General features: G+C 41.0%; 4 protein-coding genes across 6 annotated transcripts; 1 reads left to right on the top strand and 3 right to left on the bottom strand.

Annotated features, from left to right (window-relative positions):
* Window positions 1-7: 7 nt before the first annotated feature.
* On the bottom strand, window positions 8-3162 carry LOC144203948 (uncharacterized). The gene is made up of 2 exons (XM_077727566.1): window positions 2697-3162; window positions 8-1990 (listed from the first exon to the last, which is right to left on the bottom strand). Exons 1-2 carry the CDS (start codon window positions 2872-2874, stop codon window positions 750-752), a joined length of 1419 nt encoding a protein of 472 aa, XP_077583692.1. The 5' UTR covers window positions 2875-3162; the 3' UTR covers window positions 8-749.
* Window positions 3163-6023: 2861 nt separating this feature from the next.
* ska3 (spindle and kinetochore associated complex subunit 3) lies at window positions 6024-10288 on the bottom strand. The gene is made up of 11 exons (XM_077727564.1): window positions 10039-10288; window positions 9889-9950; window positions 9387-9558; window positions 8919-9300; window positions 8793-8839; window positions 8015-8211; window positions 7765-7950; window positions 7126-7239; window positions 6935-6975; window positions 6714-6835; window positions 6024-6618 (listed from the first exon to the last, which is right to left on the bottom strand). The coding sequence occupies exons 1-11, from the start codon at window positions 10151-10153 to the stop codon at window positions 6458-6460; spliced, it is 1599 nt and encodes a 532-aa protein (XP_077583690.1). The 5' UTR covers window positions 10154-10288; the 3' UTR covers window positions 6024-6457.
* A 655-nt stretch (window positions 10289-10943) lies between these two features.
* On the bottom strand, window positions 10944-22399 carry hcn5 (hyperpolarization activated cyclic nucleotide-gated potassium channel 5). Of its 3 annotated transcripts, none has more exons than XM_077728482.1 (10): window positions 21139-22399; window positions 16988-17174; window positions 15199-15303; window positions 14982-15119; window positions 14730-14891; window positions 14563-14656; window positions 14191-14318; window positions 13826-13972; window positions 13492-13729; window positions 10944-11990 (listed from the first exon to the last, which is right to left on the bottom strand). In XM_077728482.1, the coding sequence occupies exons 2-10, from the start codon at window positions 17159-17161 to the stop codon at window positions 11824-11826; spliced, it is 1353 nt and encodes a 450-aa protein (XP_077584608.1). In that variant the 5' UTR covers window positions 17162-17174; window positions 21139-22399; the 3' UTR covers window positions 10944-11823. The 3 variants fall into 3 exon arrangements, with proteins under 3 accessions (XP_077584608.1, XP_077584607.1, XP_077584609.1); XM_077728481.1 differs by lacking the exon at window positions 21139-22399 and adding an exon at window positions 18226-18852; XM_077728483.1 differs by lacking the exon at window positions 21139-22399 and adding an exon at window positions 17278-18179.
* On the top strand, window positions 21166-22416 carry cox17 (cytochrome c oxidase copper chaperone COX17). Its single transcript, XM_077728484.1, has 3 exons — window positions 21166-21289; window positions 21899-22025; window positions 22103-22416. The coding sequence occupies exons 2-3, from the start codon at window positions 21907-21909 to the stop codon at window positions 22185-22187; spliced, it is 204 nt and encodes a 67-aa protein (XP_077584610.1). The 5' UTR covers window positions 21166-21289; window positions 21899-21906; the 3' UTR covers window positions 22188-22416.
* The last annotated feature ends 239 nt before the right edge of the window (window positions 22417-22655 follow it).

Genomic DNA, 22655 nt, shown 5'->3' with positions numbered 1-22655 from the left:
GAAAACATTAAATCGAATTCAAGCGAATATATTATCCCGCAAAGTGAGACATCATCATAACTAATTCTCACTTTATATCAGCCTCTGCAGGAACGTTTTAGGGCAACGATCTTTGTAGGTTGTCAAAATGATAAAAACAGAAGGGCAAGAAAATTATCAGTAAAAATTACAAAATTATCCTGATAAAGTTTGGATTGTGCATTTCTCAGTTTTCAATGGACAAATTCTCATTTAGCCCAACCAAGGGAAAACAGATTGTATTATATCAGAATGATCAGTCTTTTCTCAATAATTAAATGGAATATTGTTTTATTTTATCAACACATTACAGCATCTAATGTGCCCCGAGGAAGGCCTAAATTATGGCTAGAGATCAATAAATCAATAAGTGTTTTTATACGCCAGCGTATGATTTTCTCAAAAACAGATTGGATGAGTTTCTACCCAAAACTAAATTGGACCAAGACCATGAAACCGGTTGGATTTGGTCCACACCTGAGGCGGAACAAAATAATTGAAATGCAAAGCAGCGACACCAATGTTGTTTAAGGCACAACTCATACGATCAGAGTGCTCGGGCCCGTTTCAGTCCAAGTGGGTCATTACGCCTTAAGTATTATTATCAGTCCAGATCCGGAGCACAAGACGGAACCTTGAGCTCACCTGGCTCCAAAGTTGTCTGCGTCAACCAGCCAAATTTCTGATGGACTACTGCTCATCATTCGGGGAAAGATTTGGTCTGAACAGAATCATTCCAGAGGCGCAGCAGAAATACACAAGTTGTTTAAGGCACAAGCTACTTGCACAATTTTGTCAAAAGTGGACAGACTGGAGGTGCGCTCAGCGGCCACGGTAAACGGCTTTTCGACAGGGCCAGTGAGCATGGCGTAGCGCTGCCTCACCATGGAGACCACCCGTTCCACATGGGCTTGCACACTCAGCATGTTAGCTAGAGGGCCCTCCTCTCTGCAACTCGTATTGTCTTGAAAACAAGCGGCGATGCCGAAGCGAGCCCCGCGGGCGGCCACGGAATCGGCGATGTCCAGATCCCTGCTGGCCAAAACCACGTCCCCTGGAAGCAGCTTGGATAAAAACCCGGATCCTTCTGCCAAATGTCGAGGGCTAAAATCTCCGAGGACACCCCTAGAAACAAAAGTGACCACACCCTGAGGAGCAAGACCGATCAGGTAGTTCAAGACGTTGTGAGTCGGCACCGTCTCTCGCTCTTTACCGCTAAAGGCCAGGCCTTCGCAAAGCACGGTAAAGCAGTCTACGATGACGGCACAGTCTGGGCAGGAGGAGCGCAGCGCCGCCGGGAGATTTTTCCGCAGCTCGGCTCGAGATGGCCAGAAAACGGCAGTGGGCACCAACGTGGAAGACATGATGTTGACCACGTGATGTACAGTTCGGACCACCGTGCTCACTTTGACGCCAAAGCGATAGGCCAGGTCCTGATTGCGCAGATCCAGGCGCAGACGCATGAGCGTGAGCAGAAGCTGCTGGAACTTGGAAAGCTTAGCATTCCTGATGGCGTCCATGTGTGGTGCCAGCAGGAGCATGACCGTTTCCAGAACAAAGAAATTGGGCAGGCCCGTGTAGAACTTGACTTTTTCAGCATCATTCCTAAGGGAGTTCTCCGACAGGGACATCTTCTCCACAGACTCGCGCAAGGCTCGATTTTCCTCTCGGAGTCCTTGGAGGACATCGTCGAAGCTGACGTTGGAAGTCTGTGAAAAGGTTTCATCCTTACTGTCACTCAGAGATTCGTCATCGGTGAGGGACAAGACACTTCTGTCCACATTGGGCTCAACTGGCTCCTCTGGTCTGGACTCTCCCTGGCGCTGCAGAAAGAGGAGGGCGTTGGCCGCCTCGACTCGAGCTTCGAGCTTGTCGGGGACCTCGGCTGGACCAGGCTCCTTCATCTCAACGGAATGAGGCGTAAACACTGAGGGAACATAGTCCGGCGAACGGGGGTTCTTAACTTGTTTACCTGCATGAAAACGGAGCAGATACAGGAAAAACTGAATCCAATTTCAACACAGAAAACACTATCACCGTCCGTGAGACCAGTTTAGTTAGTGATGAAATATCATCAAATGGTAGATTCTACAACCAAAAGTTTTACTAAGTATCAAAACTTTAAAAAAGAGTTATTAATAGCTTTCCAATAAACATGACAAACTGTGTTTTCCATAAGTTTAATGAGCCAAAAAGAACAAAAATGTATAGTCACAAATTCATCCATTTGTATGAAGTCTGCCTGTTCAGTTGGGGAAAAAACTGTATTACACTGACATCATTACAAAAGTTGATGTTGCACTTTTTCCATTTTTACTGTGCTTAAGCATTTATTTGTTCTTCCTATAAGGAGCCGGTCCACCTGTGTGGAGTTTGCATATTCTCCCCGGGCCTGCGTGGGTTTTCTCCGGGTAGTCCGGTTTCCACCCACATTCCAAAGACATGCATGCTAGACTGATTGGACACTCTAAATTGTATGAGTGTGACCGTGAATGGTCTCTTTGTGTCCTGCGATTGGCTGGCCACCAGCTGGGATAGGCTCCAGCACCCCCTGCGACCCGAGAGTCAGACAAATAAGTTTCCTAAAAATCAAAATCAAATAAAAAACAATCGCAAACGCACTTTAAAAAGAGAAAGGGGTGGGGAAGTGTAGATTACAGTAACAGTTAAGTCATCACCAGAGATGAAGTGAGTGCTGCACAAGCGGCTGCCGTCGTTGGGCGCCCAACCCTGGCGATTGACGGCCGCTATCCACCGCTGCTTCCTCTCAGGGTCCCGCGGAAAGCGGTAGAACGACAGGCCGGTGCCGGGGGTCCTGCGGTTCCTACAGCCGGCCACCACACACGTGTGGACCATAGCCAGGCCACCCGGGCAGTGCGTAGAGCTCTGCAAGCAAAGTCTTGCCGAACACGCTAGCCGTCGCTGGTTTGTTTTTGACTCCCAAAATGGAGACCATACAGCGTGAGCGGGGAAAGTGGGCGGGGCCAAGTCAAGTCTTACGTTATGATGACGTTTGCTTTGGTCATCAAGCGTTAACTGTTTTCCGAAGTCATGGTGACTGAACTGTGGTCATCTAAAGCAACGTGTGGCTAAAAATAAAGGTCGGCATCGCGTCATCGAAGGACAGATCTTTAGTGTCATAAAGTTATACGTTTAAGTTGGGGTAGGCTGGACGTTCGCACAATAAACTTGATTTCAGAATCAGGGTCTGTAGGAATAATTTTTAGACTGCATGTCAGGATCACTTTTCATTTTTTACTCTTGGAGTACAAGAAACTTTGGACAAAATCTTGTGAGATAAAGTGATGGATCCAAATGTCAATCCATTCTTTGCTGACGCCACCGACTTTACAAACATGCTCCTTTCCGGGCTACTGGATGGGCTGAACTTTTGTAATGATGGGGCAACTAGTTCGTTAGAGAGTGATGAAAGCTCTCTCTCAAAAGAGGTCTTGCAACAGGACATGTCAGGACCCTCGAGGACCGGAAGTTGCTCCGATCTGGGCAGCACCAGCACTGCGTGTTCGGAAGATGAGATCCACAGCACCATCAGGTCCGCCTGGAGCTCGACCAGTCAAGACCCGAGCCAAACGGAAGAAGGCAGCGTGGTGCTGGAGAGACTAATTTCAAACTATTCAAGGTTATCGTCGTCGGAGAAGAGTGAGAAAATATCTGCACTAATTGCTTCACGCAGAGAGTCCTTACGGAAGCCCTCAGATGAAGATGACACTAGTAATTCTCCACCAACCTCTCCCAACTCTATCCACTTGAATCCAGACATTCAGGCGGCAATAAAAATGGCATCCATTACCATATACCAGGGCTTAGTCCGTCATGTTGACCGGTTCAACGATCCCACGATAAAAGATGGTAGCATCGTTCTATGCATCGATCCCACCCGAAAGCCCCTGCAACAAAACGAGTCAAGTGGCCAAGTGCCCGTGGGCGCCTCAGTACGGAGTGACGTTGAGAGTGCCAAGCCACCGGCCCTGCCGTCCTCTGGTGTAAATCTGGAGCTTGCGGTAGTAGAAAATGAACAAGAAGACGTAGCCGTGGTATCAAAATCACTCAGCTCATCCCCAGAGGTGCAGCAGGCTGGAGACAACACACTAGAATCAGCCTCCTCGACATGCCAGGATTTGAGTTTTGATTTTCAGAAGGATACAAGCCCAGACCCTGGTTCAGATGCGTGCAAATATTCAAGCCCAGAACCTGCATCTAGTTTTGATATGCATAAGGATTCTAGCTCAGAATGCGAATCTGCTCTTTACATGTACAAGGATTCAAGCCCAGATTACCAGAATGGTTTGTTAGCGCGCAAAAGTTCCACCCAGGAACCCCAGGAGCGTCCTGATTTGCCAAAGGACTTCACCCCAGACCCAACAGACAAAGATACGGGGCCTCAGACATCCCCCCGAAACTCGCCATGCCTGGACAAAGATGTCCAGGGTGACCCCGCAGTTAAAGACGCATCGAAATTGCCGAGCCCTTCACCGGTAGAGGAGGAGGACCAGAATGAAGATGAGAAAGCACATGCCTGTGAGGCATTCTACCTTCCAGATGAGGAAGAAGACCCGTCTTACAAACCTTTGAGCCCGTCAGGGCCGGAAGAGGACTATGTGTCGGCCGTCTCATCGCCCGTGTGCCCAGATTCAAATCTTTCGCAAGATAATGTGGCACGAGGTGAAAAGGAGGGTGACATAGGTCAAGCAGAGAAAGCATCATCAAAGTCCTCGAGCCCACTAACGGCAAACAAGGGGGGCATAGATGAGACTACAGTCCGGCCGATTCAGGATTTGAACGTCAAGGAAGATGACGTGGAACAGAAAGAACAGGTGCCAATACCCTTAAGCTCGGCTCCCGGAGAGGAGCAACCTAAAGATGTAACACCATTTTTCTCCACTGGTCAAGAACTGGATCATGTGAAGGATTTTGAACGGGAGAAGGAAACTGCAAAGGAATCTTTGTGTACTTCACCGACAAAAGAGGACAGAGATGGCGCCACCACATCAGATGTGATGGCTGTTTGTCAGGTGCCAGATGGTGAAGTTGAAAAAGAGGACAAGACAACAACAGCTAAGTCCTTGATCCCACCACCATCGGAACCCCAACAGCAAGAGGAAACAGTCACATCTCCTAGTAGGGACAACTTGATTGGCAATCAAATCAGTGACGTTGAAGTCAAACTATGTCAATCAGCACAAGAAAAGAGCAGAGAAGAAATTCCTGAAGTTCCCCAAAGCAATCTTGAAAGGGTTAATGAAGACATCCGGGCTATTGTGGCACCAGACAAGATCTCTCTCGAGGATGGTTGTCTGTCAGATGGTACGCCGACAAAATTACAGAGCCCAGTATCATCACGAGATGATTCTAGCAGAGTCTCATCCTTGAGTTCATTGGAGGACATTGTTATGCACAAGGATTCGGGGGATGAAACACAGCAGAAAAAGGCTCCACTGATCCTGGAGGAGTACTTCAATGAAGCCATGAAAAAATTCTCAAACACCCTTCTCGATGCTTTGATAAGTACTCTACAGACCTACAAAGACCCCAATAGTTAAATGCCCTCGACAGTCCAAGGAAAAAAGCGAGAAAGCGAATTTTGCTTGGAACCAGGAAGTTGGCCAGATAGACAATGTAAAGCACGAACTCTCAGGACAGTCCTTGCGAGAGAGACTCTTTAGGCCAACATGTGACCAGCTAAAATCAGAATTTTAAAATCTAGACAACTCTAGTTGAATGGGGAAGGCTGAGAAGGGACACACTAGATGAAACTTCCAAATTCTCCTTGATTTGAGAAGTCCTGGTCTAAGAATGTCACATATATATATTCACTATAATCCCAAATGTTAATGTCCAATTTTGCAGTGGGATCTTGTATTCTCATAATTTGATGGACTATGCGTATTTATCGAATAAGTGATCATTAAATTATTTTCAATTAAAACTTATCGTGTCTTAACAACAGCAAGAAAGTTCAAAGGTCAATTTGGCCAGGTTTTGACAAAATAACTGATTTTATTTAGCCTTATTTCAACGACATCTAACTAGAGGTCAAATAAAAATGAACTGTCATGTAGCACAAAGTATCTTTACCAAACCAATTTTCCTTTTAGACCTCAAAGTCTATCAACATGGTTTAGTGTTCAAAAAAAGGCCGCCACTACATGCAAAGAGTTAATTGCAAACATCAGATGCTTAATTTGAAAAATAAAAGTCCTTGAGCAGTTTTGCAACTGAACTCATCTGTCAAAATTCTCAGAAAGGTTGGCAGCAACACTTTAAATGTGCTTCTCAATGTAGTATTTCAAAATTGGAACTAAAAGTGGCAGGTGGAAAAAATATATATAATACAGAAGAACAATTTAGGCAAATTTATGTTAGGATGCTCATGATATTGTAAGCAGAATAGTTGTCACAGTCATGACTATGGCAACAGTCAGCTGTGCAAATTAAGCTTGTAGAAAGCATGGTTGTGCTCCCCTCTTATGTGTGCCAACCTCTTCAGCTCACTCAAGCATAAAATATAGACTGATGCCTCGATGTCCACGTTCATCATCACCTTGAGCTCCTCCATTCCAAACTCACGAATATCTTCCCCTGGGTAGTCAACAAAGCACATTTCAGGTCAAGGTGAGTCTTTGTTTCATTTGAACTGTCCATTACAGACGTGCTAAATGTACAAAAAAACTGACCTGGACATTGGGTCAAGTAATTGTTGATGCTGAAAATTGCCTGGTTCAGGTTGTTAATGGGAATCTGCTTCAAAAACCTGGACAAGCTGTGAAACTCTTGCTCGGACACCGTCGCCATACATCTGAGTTGAAAAAGTCATCATAAAATTCCAATGAGAAATGACAAGCCTTAAAATGAAAATGGAGGCAAGAGTCATTATGCTACTGTTAAGTTTTAGTACCTGCTTTTGGGTTTAGCTTTTTTCTCAGACTGCAACACAAGCTAAAAACACAAAACATACACTTGAACAAGGTAAGAGATAATTAGAAATGATCATATACCTCTGAAAAAGACCAGCAGACACTAGTGAGCCGCTATTTTTTTTGCAAAAGGTTAGTAAAACCAACCTTTTTGTTTTAGAGGACTACCTACTTTGCAAATGTCCTGCGTAACGGAACTCAGTTCAGGCATCTCGGGCAGCTCCAGGGACTCCCTCATGCATCGAGGGGGGCTCAAGTAGAAATCCTGTGTAGCTCCATCCAAATACTGGAGGAGTGCAGACACAAATTTCAGCCTAAACATTTTTCCACTTCACCTGAAGACCATTGCTTACACCAGCAGTGAGCAAACTACGGCCCGCGGGCCATATCTGGCCCGTGTGGCATTTTAATCTGGCCCGCCAACGTTTTCCAAATGTTTTTTTTAATCCCCAAGATGGCGCCGTAACGCGGAAGCCAGTGGCTGTAGCTCTGTGCACTCTTGTTTGTTTTTTTGTATTAAGAAATATCAAAATGACATTTTAATATTTCTTAATACATTCCTTTTCACATTACTTTGTACTTTATACTTTTTATTTTAATGATGAGTGATGAGTTTGTTAATACTTCAGTCCTTTTTTCTGTTTTTGTTTCATATGTACTGTTAACGGATGCAGTTTTTTATATGTATTTTATCTTGTGTTGACCTGGCCCATCTGTCAAATTTTTGAAGTTAATGTGGCCCCCGGGCCGAAAAGTTTGCCCACCCCTGGCTTACACCAACACCCTGACAAAGTCTTGACAGATGACTTACAGCAGTAGGAGTGTTGACCAAAGTTGAGCTGGGGTCAGGTGAGAGGGGCAACGGGTGTACGCCCGGGATGCTGAATTCTGGTATATTGTATTCCCACGTGGGTCTGTCTCTGACAGAGTTGTCGTGAGGTGAATGGGAAAGCGATATGTAGTCTCCGTGGTCATTTTTGGCGACCATGAAGTCGTCCTGCAATTTAAATCAACCTCAAGTAAACTGTGCATCATTGTTGGGAATGTGTTTCATTGTGTACCTTTTTATTGCTGAGCATACGCTTCAAGTAGGGAGTTTGGAAGGCCGGCACCTCGGGGATGACATTAGGCTGGATGGCTGCGCTCGGAAGTTGGGCGTGGCTGTCACCTTGTGGTCGAGGGGAACAGTTGCCCTTTGTTTTTTTAACCTGAAGGCCAGGTGTGCAGAATACAGGAGGCTCAGGAGACACCAAACTGTCTAGCAAAGACACACAGAGATTGTTAAAATAGCAAAATATGATATTTAGTATTATGGGATTTTATTTATCTTAATCTGGAACATATCTAAACCCACTTAAATTTGATGACTTCCAGAAAAAATGTCTGATTTCATCAAATGTTTCGCTTTTGCCATAGAAATACATATTTTTACAGATGTTTTTTTTCTGCCAAAAATATGCAAGAGAATGTCAGAAAAGAGACGTTCTATCTTAAAACTATACAAGCAACATTTTTTTTAAAGTTGTTTTTTTCTTAATCAAAATATGTGACTATTTCTTTAAAAATATTAGATTTTTTCCACGTTTCTCCAACAAAAATATACATTTCTTAAATGGACAGAAAAATTCTCTAGAAAAAAAGGGAACATTTGTTTAAAAAAAAACCTATTCAATTCAAATATATGAACTTTATCCCTAAAAACATTTTTGTATTGAAATTATGCAACATTTTCCATAGAATTGTCTTTAATCTTTTGGACTTTTTTAACACTTTCCATTCCACTGATGGTGTCCAATCACATTTGGTTTGTCAATAGAAGACATCCAATCAATTTCATACCTTCTTTTTGTGGACTCATAGGGATGGCTGGCTGGTTCTGGGTCGACCTGTGGCGCAGAAAAAAAAAAGCAAGTGTTGATAAAAATATGAGAAATAAGTGTAAACATTATGTACCCCTTTGCATACTTCTTCCTAAGAAGATCCATGGTGAAGTCATTCAGGCACAAGGTCTCCTCAGATATGCCAAAGTCTATCATTTCTGGCTCATCCTCATCCGGGACCTGTGTGCGTTTCAGCGAGGGGGGACACGGCGTGCGCATGTTCATACGGGGGAGGTGGATCTCGGGCATGGTGGGTAACTGGCGGCACCCCAAAAGTTTCTGGGAAAACTGCATCTCGCACAACCCAAAGTCAGAAAGGTTGGGAGTGCGCATGTGGGCATCGTGGTCAGGCGATGACACTCTGTCAGGTGGAGATTTTGACCCACTGTCTCCCTCCTCCTCATCTTGCCCTGCTTCTTCTTCTTCTTCTCCTTCTGGCACATTCTTACCCGACTCCTCACCATCACCTATAGGTCACATGCATGTGGCAGCTAAAGTAACATGGAATGCGACCAAAAACATATGGGACGACGACAGTGTTTTTTTTTTTTACCGTTTGGAGGTTGTGTGTCCGTCGGGGCATTGTATCCGTACGTTTCGAAGAGCTCCTTGATGGCGTGCACATCATGTGTAAGCGTGCTCTGCACAGTCGTGAAGGTTTGGATGAGAGTGTCCATGTCATTCTTGTGTGATTTCTGCTCCCTTAACGACTCTTGAAGTTGACTCTGTAATCACACTTGTTTCACTCATGTGTCACATGACAATATCTATGTGTGGGATCGAAATAAATGGAAAGTAACTTAAGTTATTCGTTGCCATTTGCTGTAAAAAAAAAAATGACGTAAATTGCCGTCAGTGGCAGACAGTTAAATAATTGCCCCGTAAAGAGTTACAATTTGGACTAATGTTGTATCATTAAAAAGTGATTAAAAGTGTTCTTGAGATTGTTTAATACATTTAAATTTAAGATGTCGACCCTTGGAGAGAAATGTTTGGACATTACCATTTAAGTCAAAGTACATTTTAGATTCGTATGTGATACTTTTTGTACTTACTTTGAGGCTCAACGTGTCACAGTTGACTTCGTGAAACGCTTGCATAGCTTTTGCTCCCATCTCTGCAAGAAGAAAAAGGAATCGATGCCATTTATTCACGTCGCTGTGCTATTTATGTCCAAAATGAAATGTGTCTTTCAAATGACTGACCGCTATCCACGTTCTCATGACGCCTGTCGAATGTTTGCCGCAGTCGATCTGTCTCCGTTTCCAGCTTTCCGCACACTTTCTTCAACTTTGCGAAAAACTCTGTCGTGGGATCCATATTTGATTAGAACCGTTCATGCCACATTCATGTGAGATTGCAAAAAAAAAACAAAATCCCGACGTTGGGGAAACTGAATTTTCTATTTTGGCGCGACTGACGGTAACCCGGAAAGCGTCGCTTCTTGTTGTCGTTCTTGTCATGGATATCATATACAAGGCTAGATAAATATCTACTACTTGGCGGCATAAGTCATTGACGACCATCTTGCGTCGGAATATTTCTCTGACAGGCTCTGTCATAGTGGACATACATTGACTTATTTTCTCCACTACACTCCCATTCATTCCTAAGGGCAGTTTAGAGTAACCAATCAGCCTATCATGCATGTCTTTGGAATGTTGAAGGAAACCGGAGTACCCAGAGAAAACCCACATAGGCCCGGGGAGAACATGCAAACTCCACACAGAAACATCCAAACCTGGATTTGAACCCAGGTCCTCCCACTGTGAGGCCGATGCGCCAACCACTAACCAGGCTATATCCTGTATGTTTAAAATCACAGTTAGCTTCATGAATAATTTAAATTAAAGAGCAATTAAATGCATTTTCATTATGAATATTGTATTGACAATGAAATATATACATGAAAGGAAATTCATTAACACAGGATTTGTGTGATTGAGTCTCTTCTCCCTGCTGTGCATGGTATTTCCAAGCAATTAAAGTTCCTGTTACCTTCAATTTTTGAGTGTCCAGACTGTGTGTGTGTGTGTGTTTACTTTTATTTATTAATTTTACCGAAAATAGTTTTTGCCATCTGTACAGGTTTGTTAAAAGAGCAGCAAAATTCACGAGGGAACAGAGTATTTTATTTGATGGTCTTTATTGATTATTATTGCTGTGATGAGAAAATGATGGACCTATCTGAAATATCATGAGCAAAATAGGGCCTGCTTCAGTGAAATATTTAGTGAAATATATAAAAAATAAAAGAAAGTTATTTACGAGCTAGTAAATAATGCTTCACAACTCAAAACATTTGTCAACTGGGATGAATGTAAATGAAGGTGCTTCCAGATTAATGTGAATTTTATCTTCAAAATAAAAATCTAATTACATATTAACAATTAATAAATAATTGGTTGTCGACCCTCGTGAGTATAAGCTGTTCAGAAGATGAATGGATGAATGGGCCATTATTAACTAACTATTAAATAAACTGTACATTTCTGTCTCACATTCTCTCTCTGGCCCTTTCTCTTTATATATTAGGACATATACATAATATATATAGATAAATATAATATATACAGATAATAAGATAAACTTGTATAGATAATAAATGCTAAAAATACATGTATTTACATTGGACCTCCGTATAATAATGAACACATTGCATTGCAATTGCATAGAAAAAACGTGAAGCCCAATAATTCTCCAATAAACCTTTTTCAAGCCCCCCCAAAAAATGCTGAAAAAATACCTCCAAATAGATGAACTCCCAAACCACTAATGCTGTGATCTAATAAGATTCTTGTAAGTAGATTTTCCTGATATATGACTTCAATGTATCTTACACAGTTTTGGTGTTTTTTTCTCTCTCTCTCATCTTTGAATGACATAGGCCTCATGTGGCTGTTTTTTTTAATCCAAAATGTGTTCCTTGAGCACTAAATTTTGCCACCCCTTGCTATAAAATGTTTTTTTTTTTGCCATTACATGTTTCTTCAGGCAAATTCCTCACCCAGTTCCACAATCTTGTCCACATCCTTGCGTACGTCTGGGTAGGCCTGTAGCACCCCCTGAAAGTCGTCCCAGGACAGACTGAAACATTGGCAGTCTGTCAGCGCCTTCACCGTGGCCAGATGTTTGCCTCTGGTCAGCACGCACACTTCTGCTCCACACACACACACACATGCAGAGTCACAATTAATGAGCAAGCACTGACAAGCAAGGCGAACTGACAATTAATCCTAAATTACATAAATAACTTTTTTTTCTCCTAATGTGGAAAGCCTGCTAAACGAGAAGAAGGATTTAAAGGCTAAGAATTAAATCACCCCCCACCCCCAACTGGGGAAGATGAGGTGTTTACTTAGCTTTGAACAGATGCTCACATGATTGCCACAAGCATGAGATAAGTCCACAAGTGTTGACGCCATTATTTGTGTAATACGATATAAAGTTGCATTTATTATTTAATGTGTTATTTAATCCGGAGTAGCAGGAGATGTTACTATTTCAGCTTCTCACTCTTATTACTATATATTTATATTTTCCAATGTCTGGCTTTTTCTTGATGTGTTTATTCATATAGCGGTTTTGGGTCTTGTATGTGTACATGTACTGTATGTTTTTTTTTTTTTTTTACAACCATTCCTAAACTTGTACCAATTTCTGCATGAGTTTTCCCATCTGTAACTGTTTACAAATCCTAACTTTACCAGGATCTGTACCTCGTATCTCGGTACCTGATAATGCATCTTTTCTGCATGTTTATTCCGCGTCTGTATAGGAATTTTTATTTCATTTTCAATTTTTGTATGATTTTGGGTCTATTTATCTGTATTGATATTTGCATCTATTTCTGCAATTTTACAATGACTTTTTCCAATTTTCTTTTCATATAAAAGTCTGTACTGTCACCCTTAAAATGGTCAATTGAGTGTTTTGTGGTTGAACAAGAGTAACATCACCAACATTTTTACTTCTTAACCTGCATGGAATAGTGCATCATTGGAGGCTACTAAATGTACTAAGACCATATTATGTTTTGATTTACCTCCGGAAAAAAAACAACAACCATAAAAACAAGCATCTTTTTCGATTATAATAACAACATTCAAATGGAGAGGATTATCCATGAAAATCTGCCGTTCACGTCTTCAATCTCAGCCGCGCTGGAGGATTAGGAAAGAGTTTTGCTGGAAACAATTTGAGGGAAAGCAAATGATGACAGAGAGATTGGAAAAATTGGGGACGACATGACACAGCCATCAAAGAACAACTGCAGAAAAATGAGATAAACATTCTTTAGCTGGCAATCTGGATTAACATGCATCATCATAGAGGTAAACAGTGTTTCTGTATCTGTTCCTGTGGATGATTGGGCATTTTTCCAAACCATTTGTGCACCTTTTTGTTACATTGTGTGCTTTTACACCAATAAATAGAGTTCATATGTTTTATACATGCATCTTATGTTCTATATTAATATTCATAATGAATTCTCCTTCTTATATTTCTGTCTGTTCCTGTATTTTATGTTTGCGTCTATTTCTGTTTTTGGACTTGGACTCTTTTCTGTTCCTGTCTGTAGGTAGATCTGCCTACTTTTCATACTTGTTTCTGTTCATTGTGATTTCTGGTTGAAAAACAAAGCAATCCAAACATACCTCCAAAGAAATCCCCATCACAAAGTTCCCTGCTGAAGTCCTCGTTCTCCTCCACAACCTGGCCATGCTCTATAAAGAACATACGGTCCCCCGGTGCGTTCTCCCGCACGATCACATCGCCCTCCTGGTACACTTCATAGTCCAGCTTTTGTACCATGCTAACAATCACGTTTTCATCCTTGTTCCGCAGAGGCGGCATTTTCCTGAGCAGGCGGCTGCACATCACCGTCAGGATTTGCTGGTAAAATATAAACCCAGGAGGAAAATTGATGGCTCATTGGACCTACTTTGGGGTTAGTAGGTAAAGAATTGTGTGGTTTTCCATTGTTGTTACCTCTTTTAAGGCGGACGATACAGTGTGCATGACATATTTCTCGTCAAACCATTTCCCTCCATATCGGGCCTGGTAGTAATTGCTGATCCGCAATTGCAGCTCTGGTGGAAGCTTCATGAAGGTCATGTAGTGCTCCAAGCGGCTCATCTTTAAAGACACATAGACTATCACTTCAGACAACATGTTTCATTATCTTGTTATCTTGTATTTTCCACTATATTTATCAATACGTTTGTCTTTTTTATGGCATTTATTCACCTTCAAAACAAGTAGTGTTAGTTTCTCTCTGTTTATGTACATTTCTTGATACCTGCATCATCAATTTTGTGTGACCTTAAGTCAAACGTCTTGTTGAAAATGTTTACCTTGCTCTTATACTCTTTGGCGGCGGGGTCGATGTTGGCAATCATAGCAGTTGCGTTTGCTACCAGCACTGTGTACATCAGGCACCCGGACACCATGCTCACCATCACGATCCACAGTTCTACATAATCTACAACAACATACAGACATAAACACAGTTTCATTTGATCTACTTTAATTCATTAGGTCCTGAAGTGTGTATTTTGTAGTACTTGTACTTCTAAGTAATGCCATAAGAACTATAATGTGATTAGACTGAAGTAATTCGTTGGGTCTCATGAGCCAATGGGTACAAAACTGTTCAGAATAATTTAGAGTTTGCGGTTTTTATTTTGCAGATTACTACAAGACTCATAAACGATATATTTACGCACTGGTCGGAGCATCCATGGATCCATAGGAGAGCGCGATCATCTGTGAGAGAGCTCTGAAGACCCCCCAAGAGTACTTCACAATGACTGTGGCATTCTGAAACAATCCATCTGAATTACAAATGTCTGACGAACATGGATGTACTGTACAAGCCGAACGTGAAGCTTACCATTAGGTTCTCCTTACGGACCCAGCAATCTGTAGGAAATTCCTCCAACATGGGTACAAAGTATTGGATGCAACCATTCCAATGGCACAGCAAGAAAATCATCATAAATAGCGATAAAATCCGGAAGAACAGTCGTACCACCTCCAAGTTTGCATTGGAAACCTGAGGAGTAAATCAGTAACTTTAGTCCAGGATGAAAAATTTGTAGAAAACCCTTGCATATTAGGACCACAAGAATTAGCCTTCACTTACTTTTTCCACCTCATTGAAGAAGCGGACCAGCCTGGACACCCTTGCCAATCGTATGAGGCTGAGGATTCGTACAAACATGAGAATCCTCATCATCCTAGTGGTTTTAGAAGGGTTGTCTTCATTGTGGTAGTGCAGGTCCTAAAAGGCAGACACATACTATATCATCATATGATACTTTTATTATTGTTATATGTTTGACAATGGTGTTCACGATTACAGCAAAGAGAAGGATGTATCCAATAGGGAACGCTGCAATGATGTCGGGAATGAACCAAGTCCTTAGGTAGCTTAGTCGGATCCGCTTTATGTCTAGAATTGCTTCCTGGGAAAGCAGACACAAATAACATTTGGTTGTTTGTTAGCATTGGTAGTCGCAAAAACACTACAACTCTCGATTTGAATCAAAATAGACATTTTGACCGGATCATTGCTACAATGGCCAATTCGTACTGGTTCACAGTGCACCTACAATTTTGTTAATATCACAAATATTACATTGTTTATCACTTTTCCTCTTGCTGATTTCGGTCCCATCCAAAATGGGAACTGATGAAAATAATTTAGCAGGTTTCAAAGCAGGACTTGGGAATTTTATATTCATTAACAATAGCAGAACTCCCTTCTTTTTAATGTTTAATCCTTTCTACACTCTCATTCTTAATTAAACCAAGTCAGTTGACATACTTTTTTTTGGCAACTGAGAACATCTGTTTTCTCTTTGTTCATAGACATGGCTGTTCATGTGATGAATTCCAAGTTCGTCATAAGAGTAATAGTAACATAGAATCAATTAACTGTATTTTTAAACTAGTCCAACAGTAAAAAAATAATAATAGAAAAGGTATGATGAGTGAGGATGCAGCGTTTGACACTGCAGTGCATCTTTAATCCCATGTTTGTCCGGGCATTCTCATCTGTCACTTGACTGCATAACACAGATTAACCAGGCCGGTCACAAAGATAGTGAAGCCAAGCAGATCCAGCGTGCTGACGTGACAGTCGTTAAGCCGAGTTTTCATCTGTTCACCTTTTTTGACATCCAGCCGGCCAATCATCAAAGACCCATCTGCACTCTGTATAATGCCATCCACGCACAGACACATTTTTTTTTCTGCTTTCTCATGACTCACCCGCAGGATCTTTTCAAAATTGGATACACCCGGGTGTTCTGACCCAACCTAATGGCTCTCATTAGACTTTAATGAGAAACATATACCAGAACCTCTAAAGAAAGCTTAAGGTCAAACCACATTTTTTTTCCCTTGAGGAATTCATGAAAATGAGAAATAATCTATTAAAGGGTCGACTTGTCGGTCAGACGTGTTGTTAGGCATTAATCGCGTCTAAAATTATTATTCAAAAAGCTAGGAAACTGTCTTATTTTTATATATTTCGCTAGTGAGAGACTCAGGATGTCTTAAAAATGCACCCGTTTCTTTTACAGTAATTAAATGATCAAATCTTGTCAACGTGTGTTCAAAAATAATCCACCCAATTTACAAATGTCCCTAACTATTAGAATTTTGTAATAAAAACTCATTCATTGAATGGTTTTCTTTTGACTCAATGGAAAACAGTAGTTAAGACTCGTTGTGTTTATCATGCGATGATTTGTAACACAAAACTGAAAGACTGGCAACCATTTCTGGTTGTATAGTCCCTTTTTTATTCGATGTCTCCTGGGATAGCTTCCAGCACCCTGCCTCTCTGACGACAATAAGCAATTTTGAAAATGAATCATTGAAGAAAAGCTAGCTTTGACAACGAAGCAACTCAACAGACGAAGGGGCAGCACGCAAAAATGCCTATGTCGTTCCTGGTGATTGACTAAACTTTGTTTTGGACTTTTTGGTTTATTTGATAAAGACCAGGACTAAGGGTTGTGTATCTGTGAATTCCAAACTATCAGCTTCGGTAAAGTGATTGTGGTACTTTAATATTTGTACCTATGACTGTCCAATCAGAAGTAAGATCACTGTTTGGATGTCAGCAGCCGTTTTCCTCACCTCTCCGTTCTCGCTGATGATGCCCATGCGGAAGTTGAGTGCTACGTCTATGAGGAAAAGCGTGTCTGAGAAGACGTTAAAGCCTTCCCAGGCCAGGCCGCTGGTACCGTCCAGGAAAGCGATCTCCATGGGGATGCCGATCAGGTTGAGGAATGTGATGGCCATCATACCCATGATGTAGTAACTCCTGAGGGAGGGACAGCATAAGAAAACCCGCCAGTGAAGGCCATCCTATACACACACGCAGTACTCAATTACAGGGCTCAAATAACTGAGCGTGATCACCTTACTTGACTAAAAAGAAGCTGCCGGGGAATCATGTTCATTTGATGCTTTCTTCCAGGAAATGGTGTCCCTCAGTGTCCCCAAATGTCCCCCTCACAGTCTGCTATTATTAACAGCCTGGCTTTATTAATAGCTGAAAATGTATGCATGCTCAGCAAATCTTGCTTTGAATGGGAAATTCAGCACTCCATTGTTTGGGTCTGACAAAATAAGTAATGGTTGACTTTGTTTGTGCTTGTGTGACACTATACGCATGTGAATAATTGAGAAGGGTTGTCGGGAGTGTTTTGTTTCTTTTGCGTGTGAAATGTAGTAGCAGTTAACTTCTACTTACACGTGTAGGATTACAGTCAACAAGGATTTTAGTGATATACATGTCAAACTGATGGATGGATGGATAGATAGTTGTTATTTAGGCCTAGATGGATGGTAAAATGTTAAAAGCATACATATAAAATGAAGAATGTGGATATAATAGCTCATAAGATGAATGACAAAAGGACTGATTTTGGATGGGTGTAGGGTATGTTTAGTGTATATATGAATTTTGAATTGGCAGGTTATGGAGGGGTAAATTCAGTTTGATGCATGGTGGTTATATAGATAGATGTTGTAATAATGGCTGGATGTCGTGATAGTGTATGGGATGTAATGGGTCGATGACCAGATGGACGAATGTCAGGTATGTGTGTTGGTTGCATATTAGATGAATTAAAGGTTGGATGGAGGGATGGATGGAAGAATGCCTGGATGGAGAGATGATGGACAATTGGGGTTTGAGTGTTCTATTGTATGATTGACAGATGGCTAAATTTAGAGCCTCAGATGAAACTACAAGCAAATAATCTCCCGTTCAAAACCATGTGTGCACATGAAATTTGTGAAAATATTTCCCTAATATCATTAGGACTAACGTACAAGTCAAAAAGTTGAGTCAATGTACGCGCTTGTACCTCAAAAGGCTGAAGGGATGGATAACAAAGACTTTGCTCTCCAGTTGTCGCATGCATTCCTTCTCCACGGCGACCTCGCTTCCGTACATGTAGAGGGACTGTCGGTTCTGCTGAGGCAGCAGCAGCGAGCGCCATCCGCAGGCGGCGCGCTCGCATCCCGCCGCGGCCGACTGCCGTCGCCTTCCCGAAGCCCTTAATCTCTGCATGGTTGCCGGGGCATGATCTTCTCGACTCGTCCAACCATCCTGACTTCCTCAAGTTAATCTTATGGCTTTCTTTTTTCCCCCACCAGTTCTGGTTATTGATAGCCTTGAAATGATGCTCCAGGATGTTGCTCCGCTTATACTTGCAGTTCCTGATGTTTGTCTTTTAGTAATCCAATCTCTTCGTTTTTGGTCATGTTCTCCTTTTTTTTTTGGTACTTTAACGCTTCTTATTCTGGTTCTTCATTCCTCATTTTCATGTTCGTATACTGCGTCTTGTTCTAGTTTCTGGAGTTACTCCCCTCCTTCCCGGTCTGTCATTACTTCCACTGCACGAGAGACTTTTATGTTTTGGAAGCTCAACCTTAATGAAGACACGTGGGGGCGAGGCCAGTGAGGATGATACCCGCCCTCATCCCGCTCTCATCCCTCCCTTCTTCTTTCGCATCTCTCTCTCGATATATCTGCACCTCCGCTGTCTCTTCCTCTCTTTTTCCCTGCGCTCATCAACTATTCACGATGTGACGCTCATCCTCGATGAATCATGCCAAAGGGCTAAAGTCCACTTCGAATTCATTCCCGAGTGTCCGGTGGGCACCTCTATGTGTGTGTGTGTGTGTGTGTGTATTTGTGAAACTTGATGGATGATAAATAGATAGATAGATATGTTATGGGTAAATATTGTAAATCTATATTTATGTTTTTAAATGGGTGGATGTTGGATGATACAAATGTGTAGTGGATGCACTGATGAATGGATGAATGTTTAATAAATAAGTGAATGGATGAGTATGTTCTTATCTTTGTCAATTTGTGTGATACATCCTGTTCATTTTTTGAAAGAACATTTGCCTTTGTTTTTGTCTGGATTAGACAGTATTTGTCTGTCTGTGTTTGAGTGTGTTTGCTTGTGTTCCAGTTGTGTGTGTGTGTGTGTGTGTGTGTGTGTGTGTGTGTGTGTGTGTGTGTGTGTGTGTGTGTGTGTGTGTGTGTGTGTGTGTGTGTGTGTGTGTGTGTGTGTGTGTGTGTGTGTGTGTGTGTGTGTGTGTGTGTGTGTGAGTGTGCGTCATATGTACGGTGAGTTCAGTCTGGGACATTTTTATCTGGCTTGTAATGAAATACTGACTTTGTTATCTAAGCACACAGGAGCAGCTCTGTGTTAATACTTTACATTTTATTAAAAATCCAGCATGCATATTTATGCTGATTTATTTCATAATATGTGTTTTTTGCTTGGATACATTTCATGCAACTGTGGAGAAGAGAGGATTAACAAATAGGTCATATTAGTCATAAAATGTAAATGGGATGCTTATGTTTTTACTTTGGATATCCTGGACTATTATTTTAAGGTTTGACCGGTATAGGATATTTTTTTTAACAATTGTTAATGTGCACAAGCATAATGATTGAGAACAGAGCAAAAAGTCTACAGTGCAATTCCGGTAAGTTGCACTTGACTCTATATATGTATTGGTACCAGGCAGAATCAATATTTGAGAATTCAAATAAGAGGAATTGATAAGGAGAGTATCAGGCAAAGTGGGACTGAAAAATGAATAATTCTTCATTTGACATCCTCTTTAATTGAAATTATTTGAATAAAGATATATATTTACTGTTTTTATTCACATCTAGTGATGTGTTTGATCTTTTTCCTATGCAAACTTGGCTTCATTTAGTCGCCACGGGAGGCAAATGTTGGCAGTAAATTCTAATCAGCGGGCATGGAGAGACATCAGAGCAGCTGCAATTGTGTGAAATGCTTACAAAAAAAAACCATGCAAGGTAAAAGGAGGATTTTGGCAATGTCCGGAGTGCAGTGTTTCAAAATATAAATGATGTGGATAGTGTTTTGCTTAGTTGTTTGTTAAAGCAGGGCACATCTGCTGCTGGGAGAATGATTCAGGGCTTCTTCTGCCTGCTTACGTCTGGATTTTCTTTTGCTGCTGACGCACGGCGTAGACACACATGCACATGCATTTTTCATATTTCACTCTCCGGTCTTTTCTCTATTTTTTAATTTTTTTCAGCAGCAGTAAACAATTTTAAAGCATGACTATACACAAGCATTCAGCTCGTCCTAACAGAATTAACTAAAGTGATACAATTGATTTGGTTAAATTTACTTTAATGATTAATTTGAATTATTTTTATTTTATTGTTGTTATTTAAAGGGGATAATATTTATTTCATCTTTTTATTTAGTTTTGGTTTATAATAAATGAATAAGCAAATGGGACTTAGTTTATTGTATCATGATAAGCAATAATATTAGTGTACTTTTTTTACATGTTATTTGATTGTAATTCATTAATTAATTATAATATTCTTATGGTACTGAAATTAAATGGATTCATTTCAATTAAAACATTGTACTTATTCCATGTGTAAAATTAATGACAAGTTGCTGTTATATCTATTTTTAGTTGTTCAGTTATATTCATTTATTCTACTGAGTTGTAATGTGTTTTGTGTTAATATTGTTTTTGTTATTCATTTAATGCATTTTCCTTTATTCTATTACAATGAGTTGTGTTGTGTTTTGTTTCTTCTGATTGAATTATTTTTTAAACATAAGGTGTAATCAATTAATCATTGAGTGTACATTATGTTACTTCAATTAACTTTCTTAATATAAGATTAAATGTAGGAAAATGTATTTAACATCTTTTGTCAAATAAAATGTCATTTTCTTAAATACACTTACCCCCATATGAAAACTCCATATCCCAGAAGCCTGTGTAGCTAGTAAGAAGATCACGTGACAGCCTGCCGGTTCCTGTTTGACGGCTCTCCTGTGAAGGTGACAGAAAGCTTGCATCAGTCTCCATACTGCCACTACTACTCCAAACCTACAAGTTAGTCCTATCTTTTTCGATTCCGAAATACGATGATGTTTTTTGATCGTTGATCGAAGGGTTTTGGAGCACTTAGATCGCTAGATTTAGCTGTAACGTTATGTACTCCCTCACGTGTGTTATGTAATATAGGTAAAAGAGATTTTTTTTACGCTTAAGAAGCAACAGATCTCGTAATGGTTATTCTTTTGGTTTATACGCTGTCCCAATAATGTCATGCATAATATTAGGTGCTGATTTGACTCAAATTCGCGATGCCATGCGGACACGCCTCCACTTTGTGTACACCAGAAATGTGTATGATTAGTACCAAATGTGTAAATGTACACTATATATGGTAAAATTAGCCATTTGTGATTAATAAGTGAAACTAGTAATAGTTCTGTGGCAGATTACAATGAAAAACGAATGAATGGCTGGTGTAGTTTGCCTTAATATAGTAAAGGGGTGGTGAACCCTTGGCTCTCGAGCCACATGCGGCTCCCAGCCAAATGTATGCCAGATGTAGGCCAGAATCAATGATGTTAGGCATTGATCAGACCATATCATGAAATCTTATTTCTGGTCAGAATATTAGATAATGGGAAAATCTCCATTGTCTCGTTGTAGATTGAAAAATGTCGACTGTGTCTGCTGCCGCTGTGGAGCCTGCCGCTGTTACCGAGAGTGGCGAGCAGAAGAAGCCGCTCAGGCCTTGCTGTGCTTGTCCAGAAACCAAAAAAGTCAGAGATGCATGGTAATAATCAAAACAAAACAAAAATTGTATTTGATGTACTTATTTCTATAATGTAACTATTTGCGCAATTTTTTCAGCATCATTGAAAAGGGGGAAGAGAACTGCGTGGAACTCATCGAGGCCCACAAAGACTGTATGAGGCAGCTGGGATTCAAGATTTAAATGTTTTGTTGCGTGTCTGAATATGCACGGTAAGTTAAGTCTTAAAAAAAGCACCAATGGCTAAGAGCCATTGGTTGTTTTGTATGTTACTGCCACATCAATTTAAAAATGGGTTCAATTTCAGGCTTCATGTATGATGTAAATGCTCGTGAATTTAAACAGGAGTTGCCCATGTATAGATTGTATATCTACATCTGTGTAAAATGGTGTCAGTGATATGTTGAGCATCAAGTTTCTGCGGGAAATACTAAATTTAGCGTGACAATTCGACGACACCAAAGTTCCTCATGCCGCTTTATCAAGACAAAAAGCATGTGAGCAGAGCACAAACGTTTGTTAATTGGCTGCTAGCCCTTCTATTTCAAACGTATAGGACGTCTATTGCTGTAAATGGCAGCCAATGAGTTAATGTAAGTAACATTTTGTTCTTCCTATCCAGCACAACGGATCCCAACGACCAAGGAAATT

Source organism: Stigmatopora nigra, chromosome 11 (genome assembly GCF_051989575.1).
Source record: "Stigmatopora nigra isolate UIUO_SnigA chromosome 11, RoL_Snig_1.1, whole genome shotgun sequence".
Lineage (NCBI taxonomy): Eukaryota > Metazoa > Chordata > Actinopteri > Syngnathiformes > Syngnathidae > Stigmatopora > Stigmatopora nigra.
The sequence above is the reverse complement of the archived record's forward strand: the minus strand, read 5'-3'. Positions and strand labels throughout refer to the sequence as shown.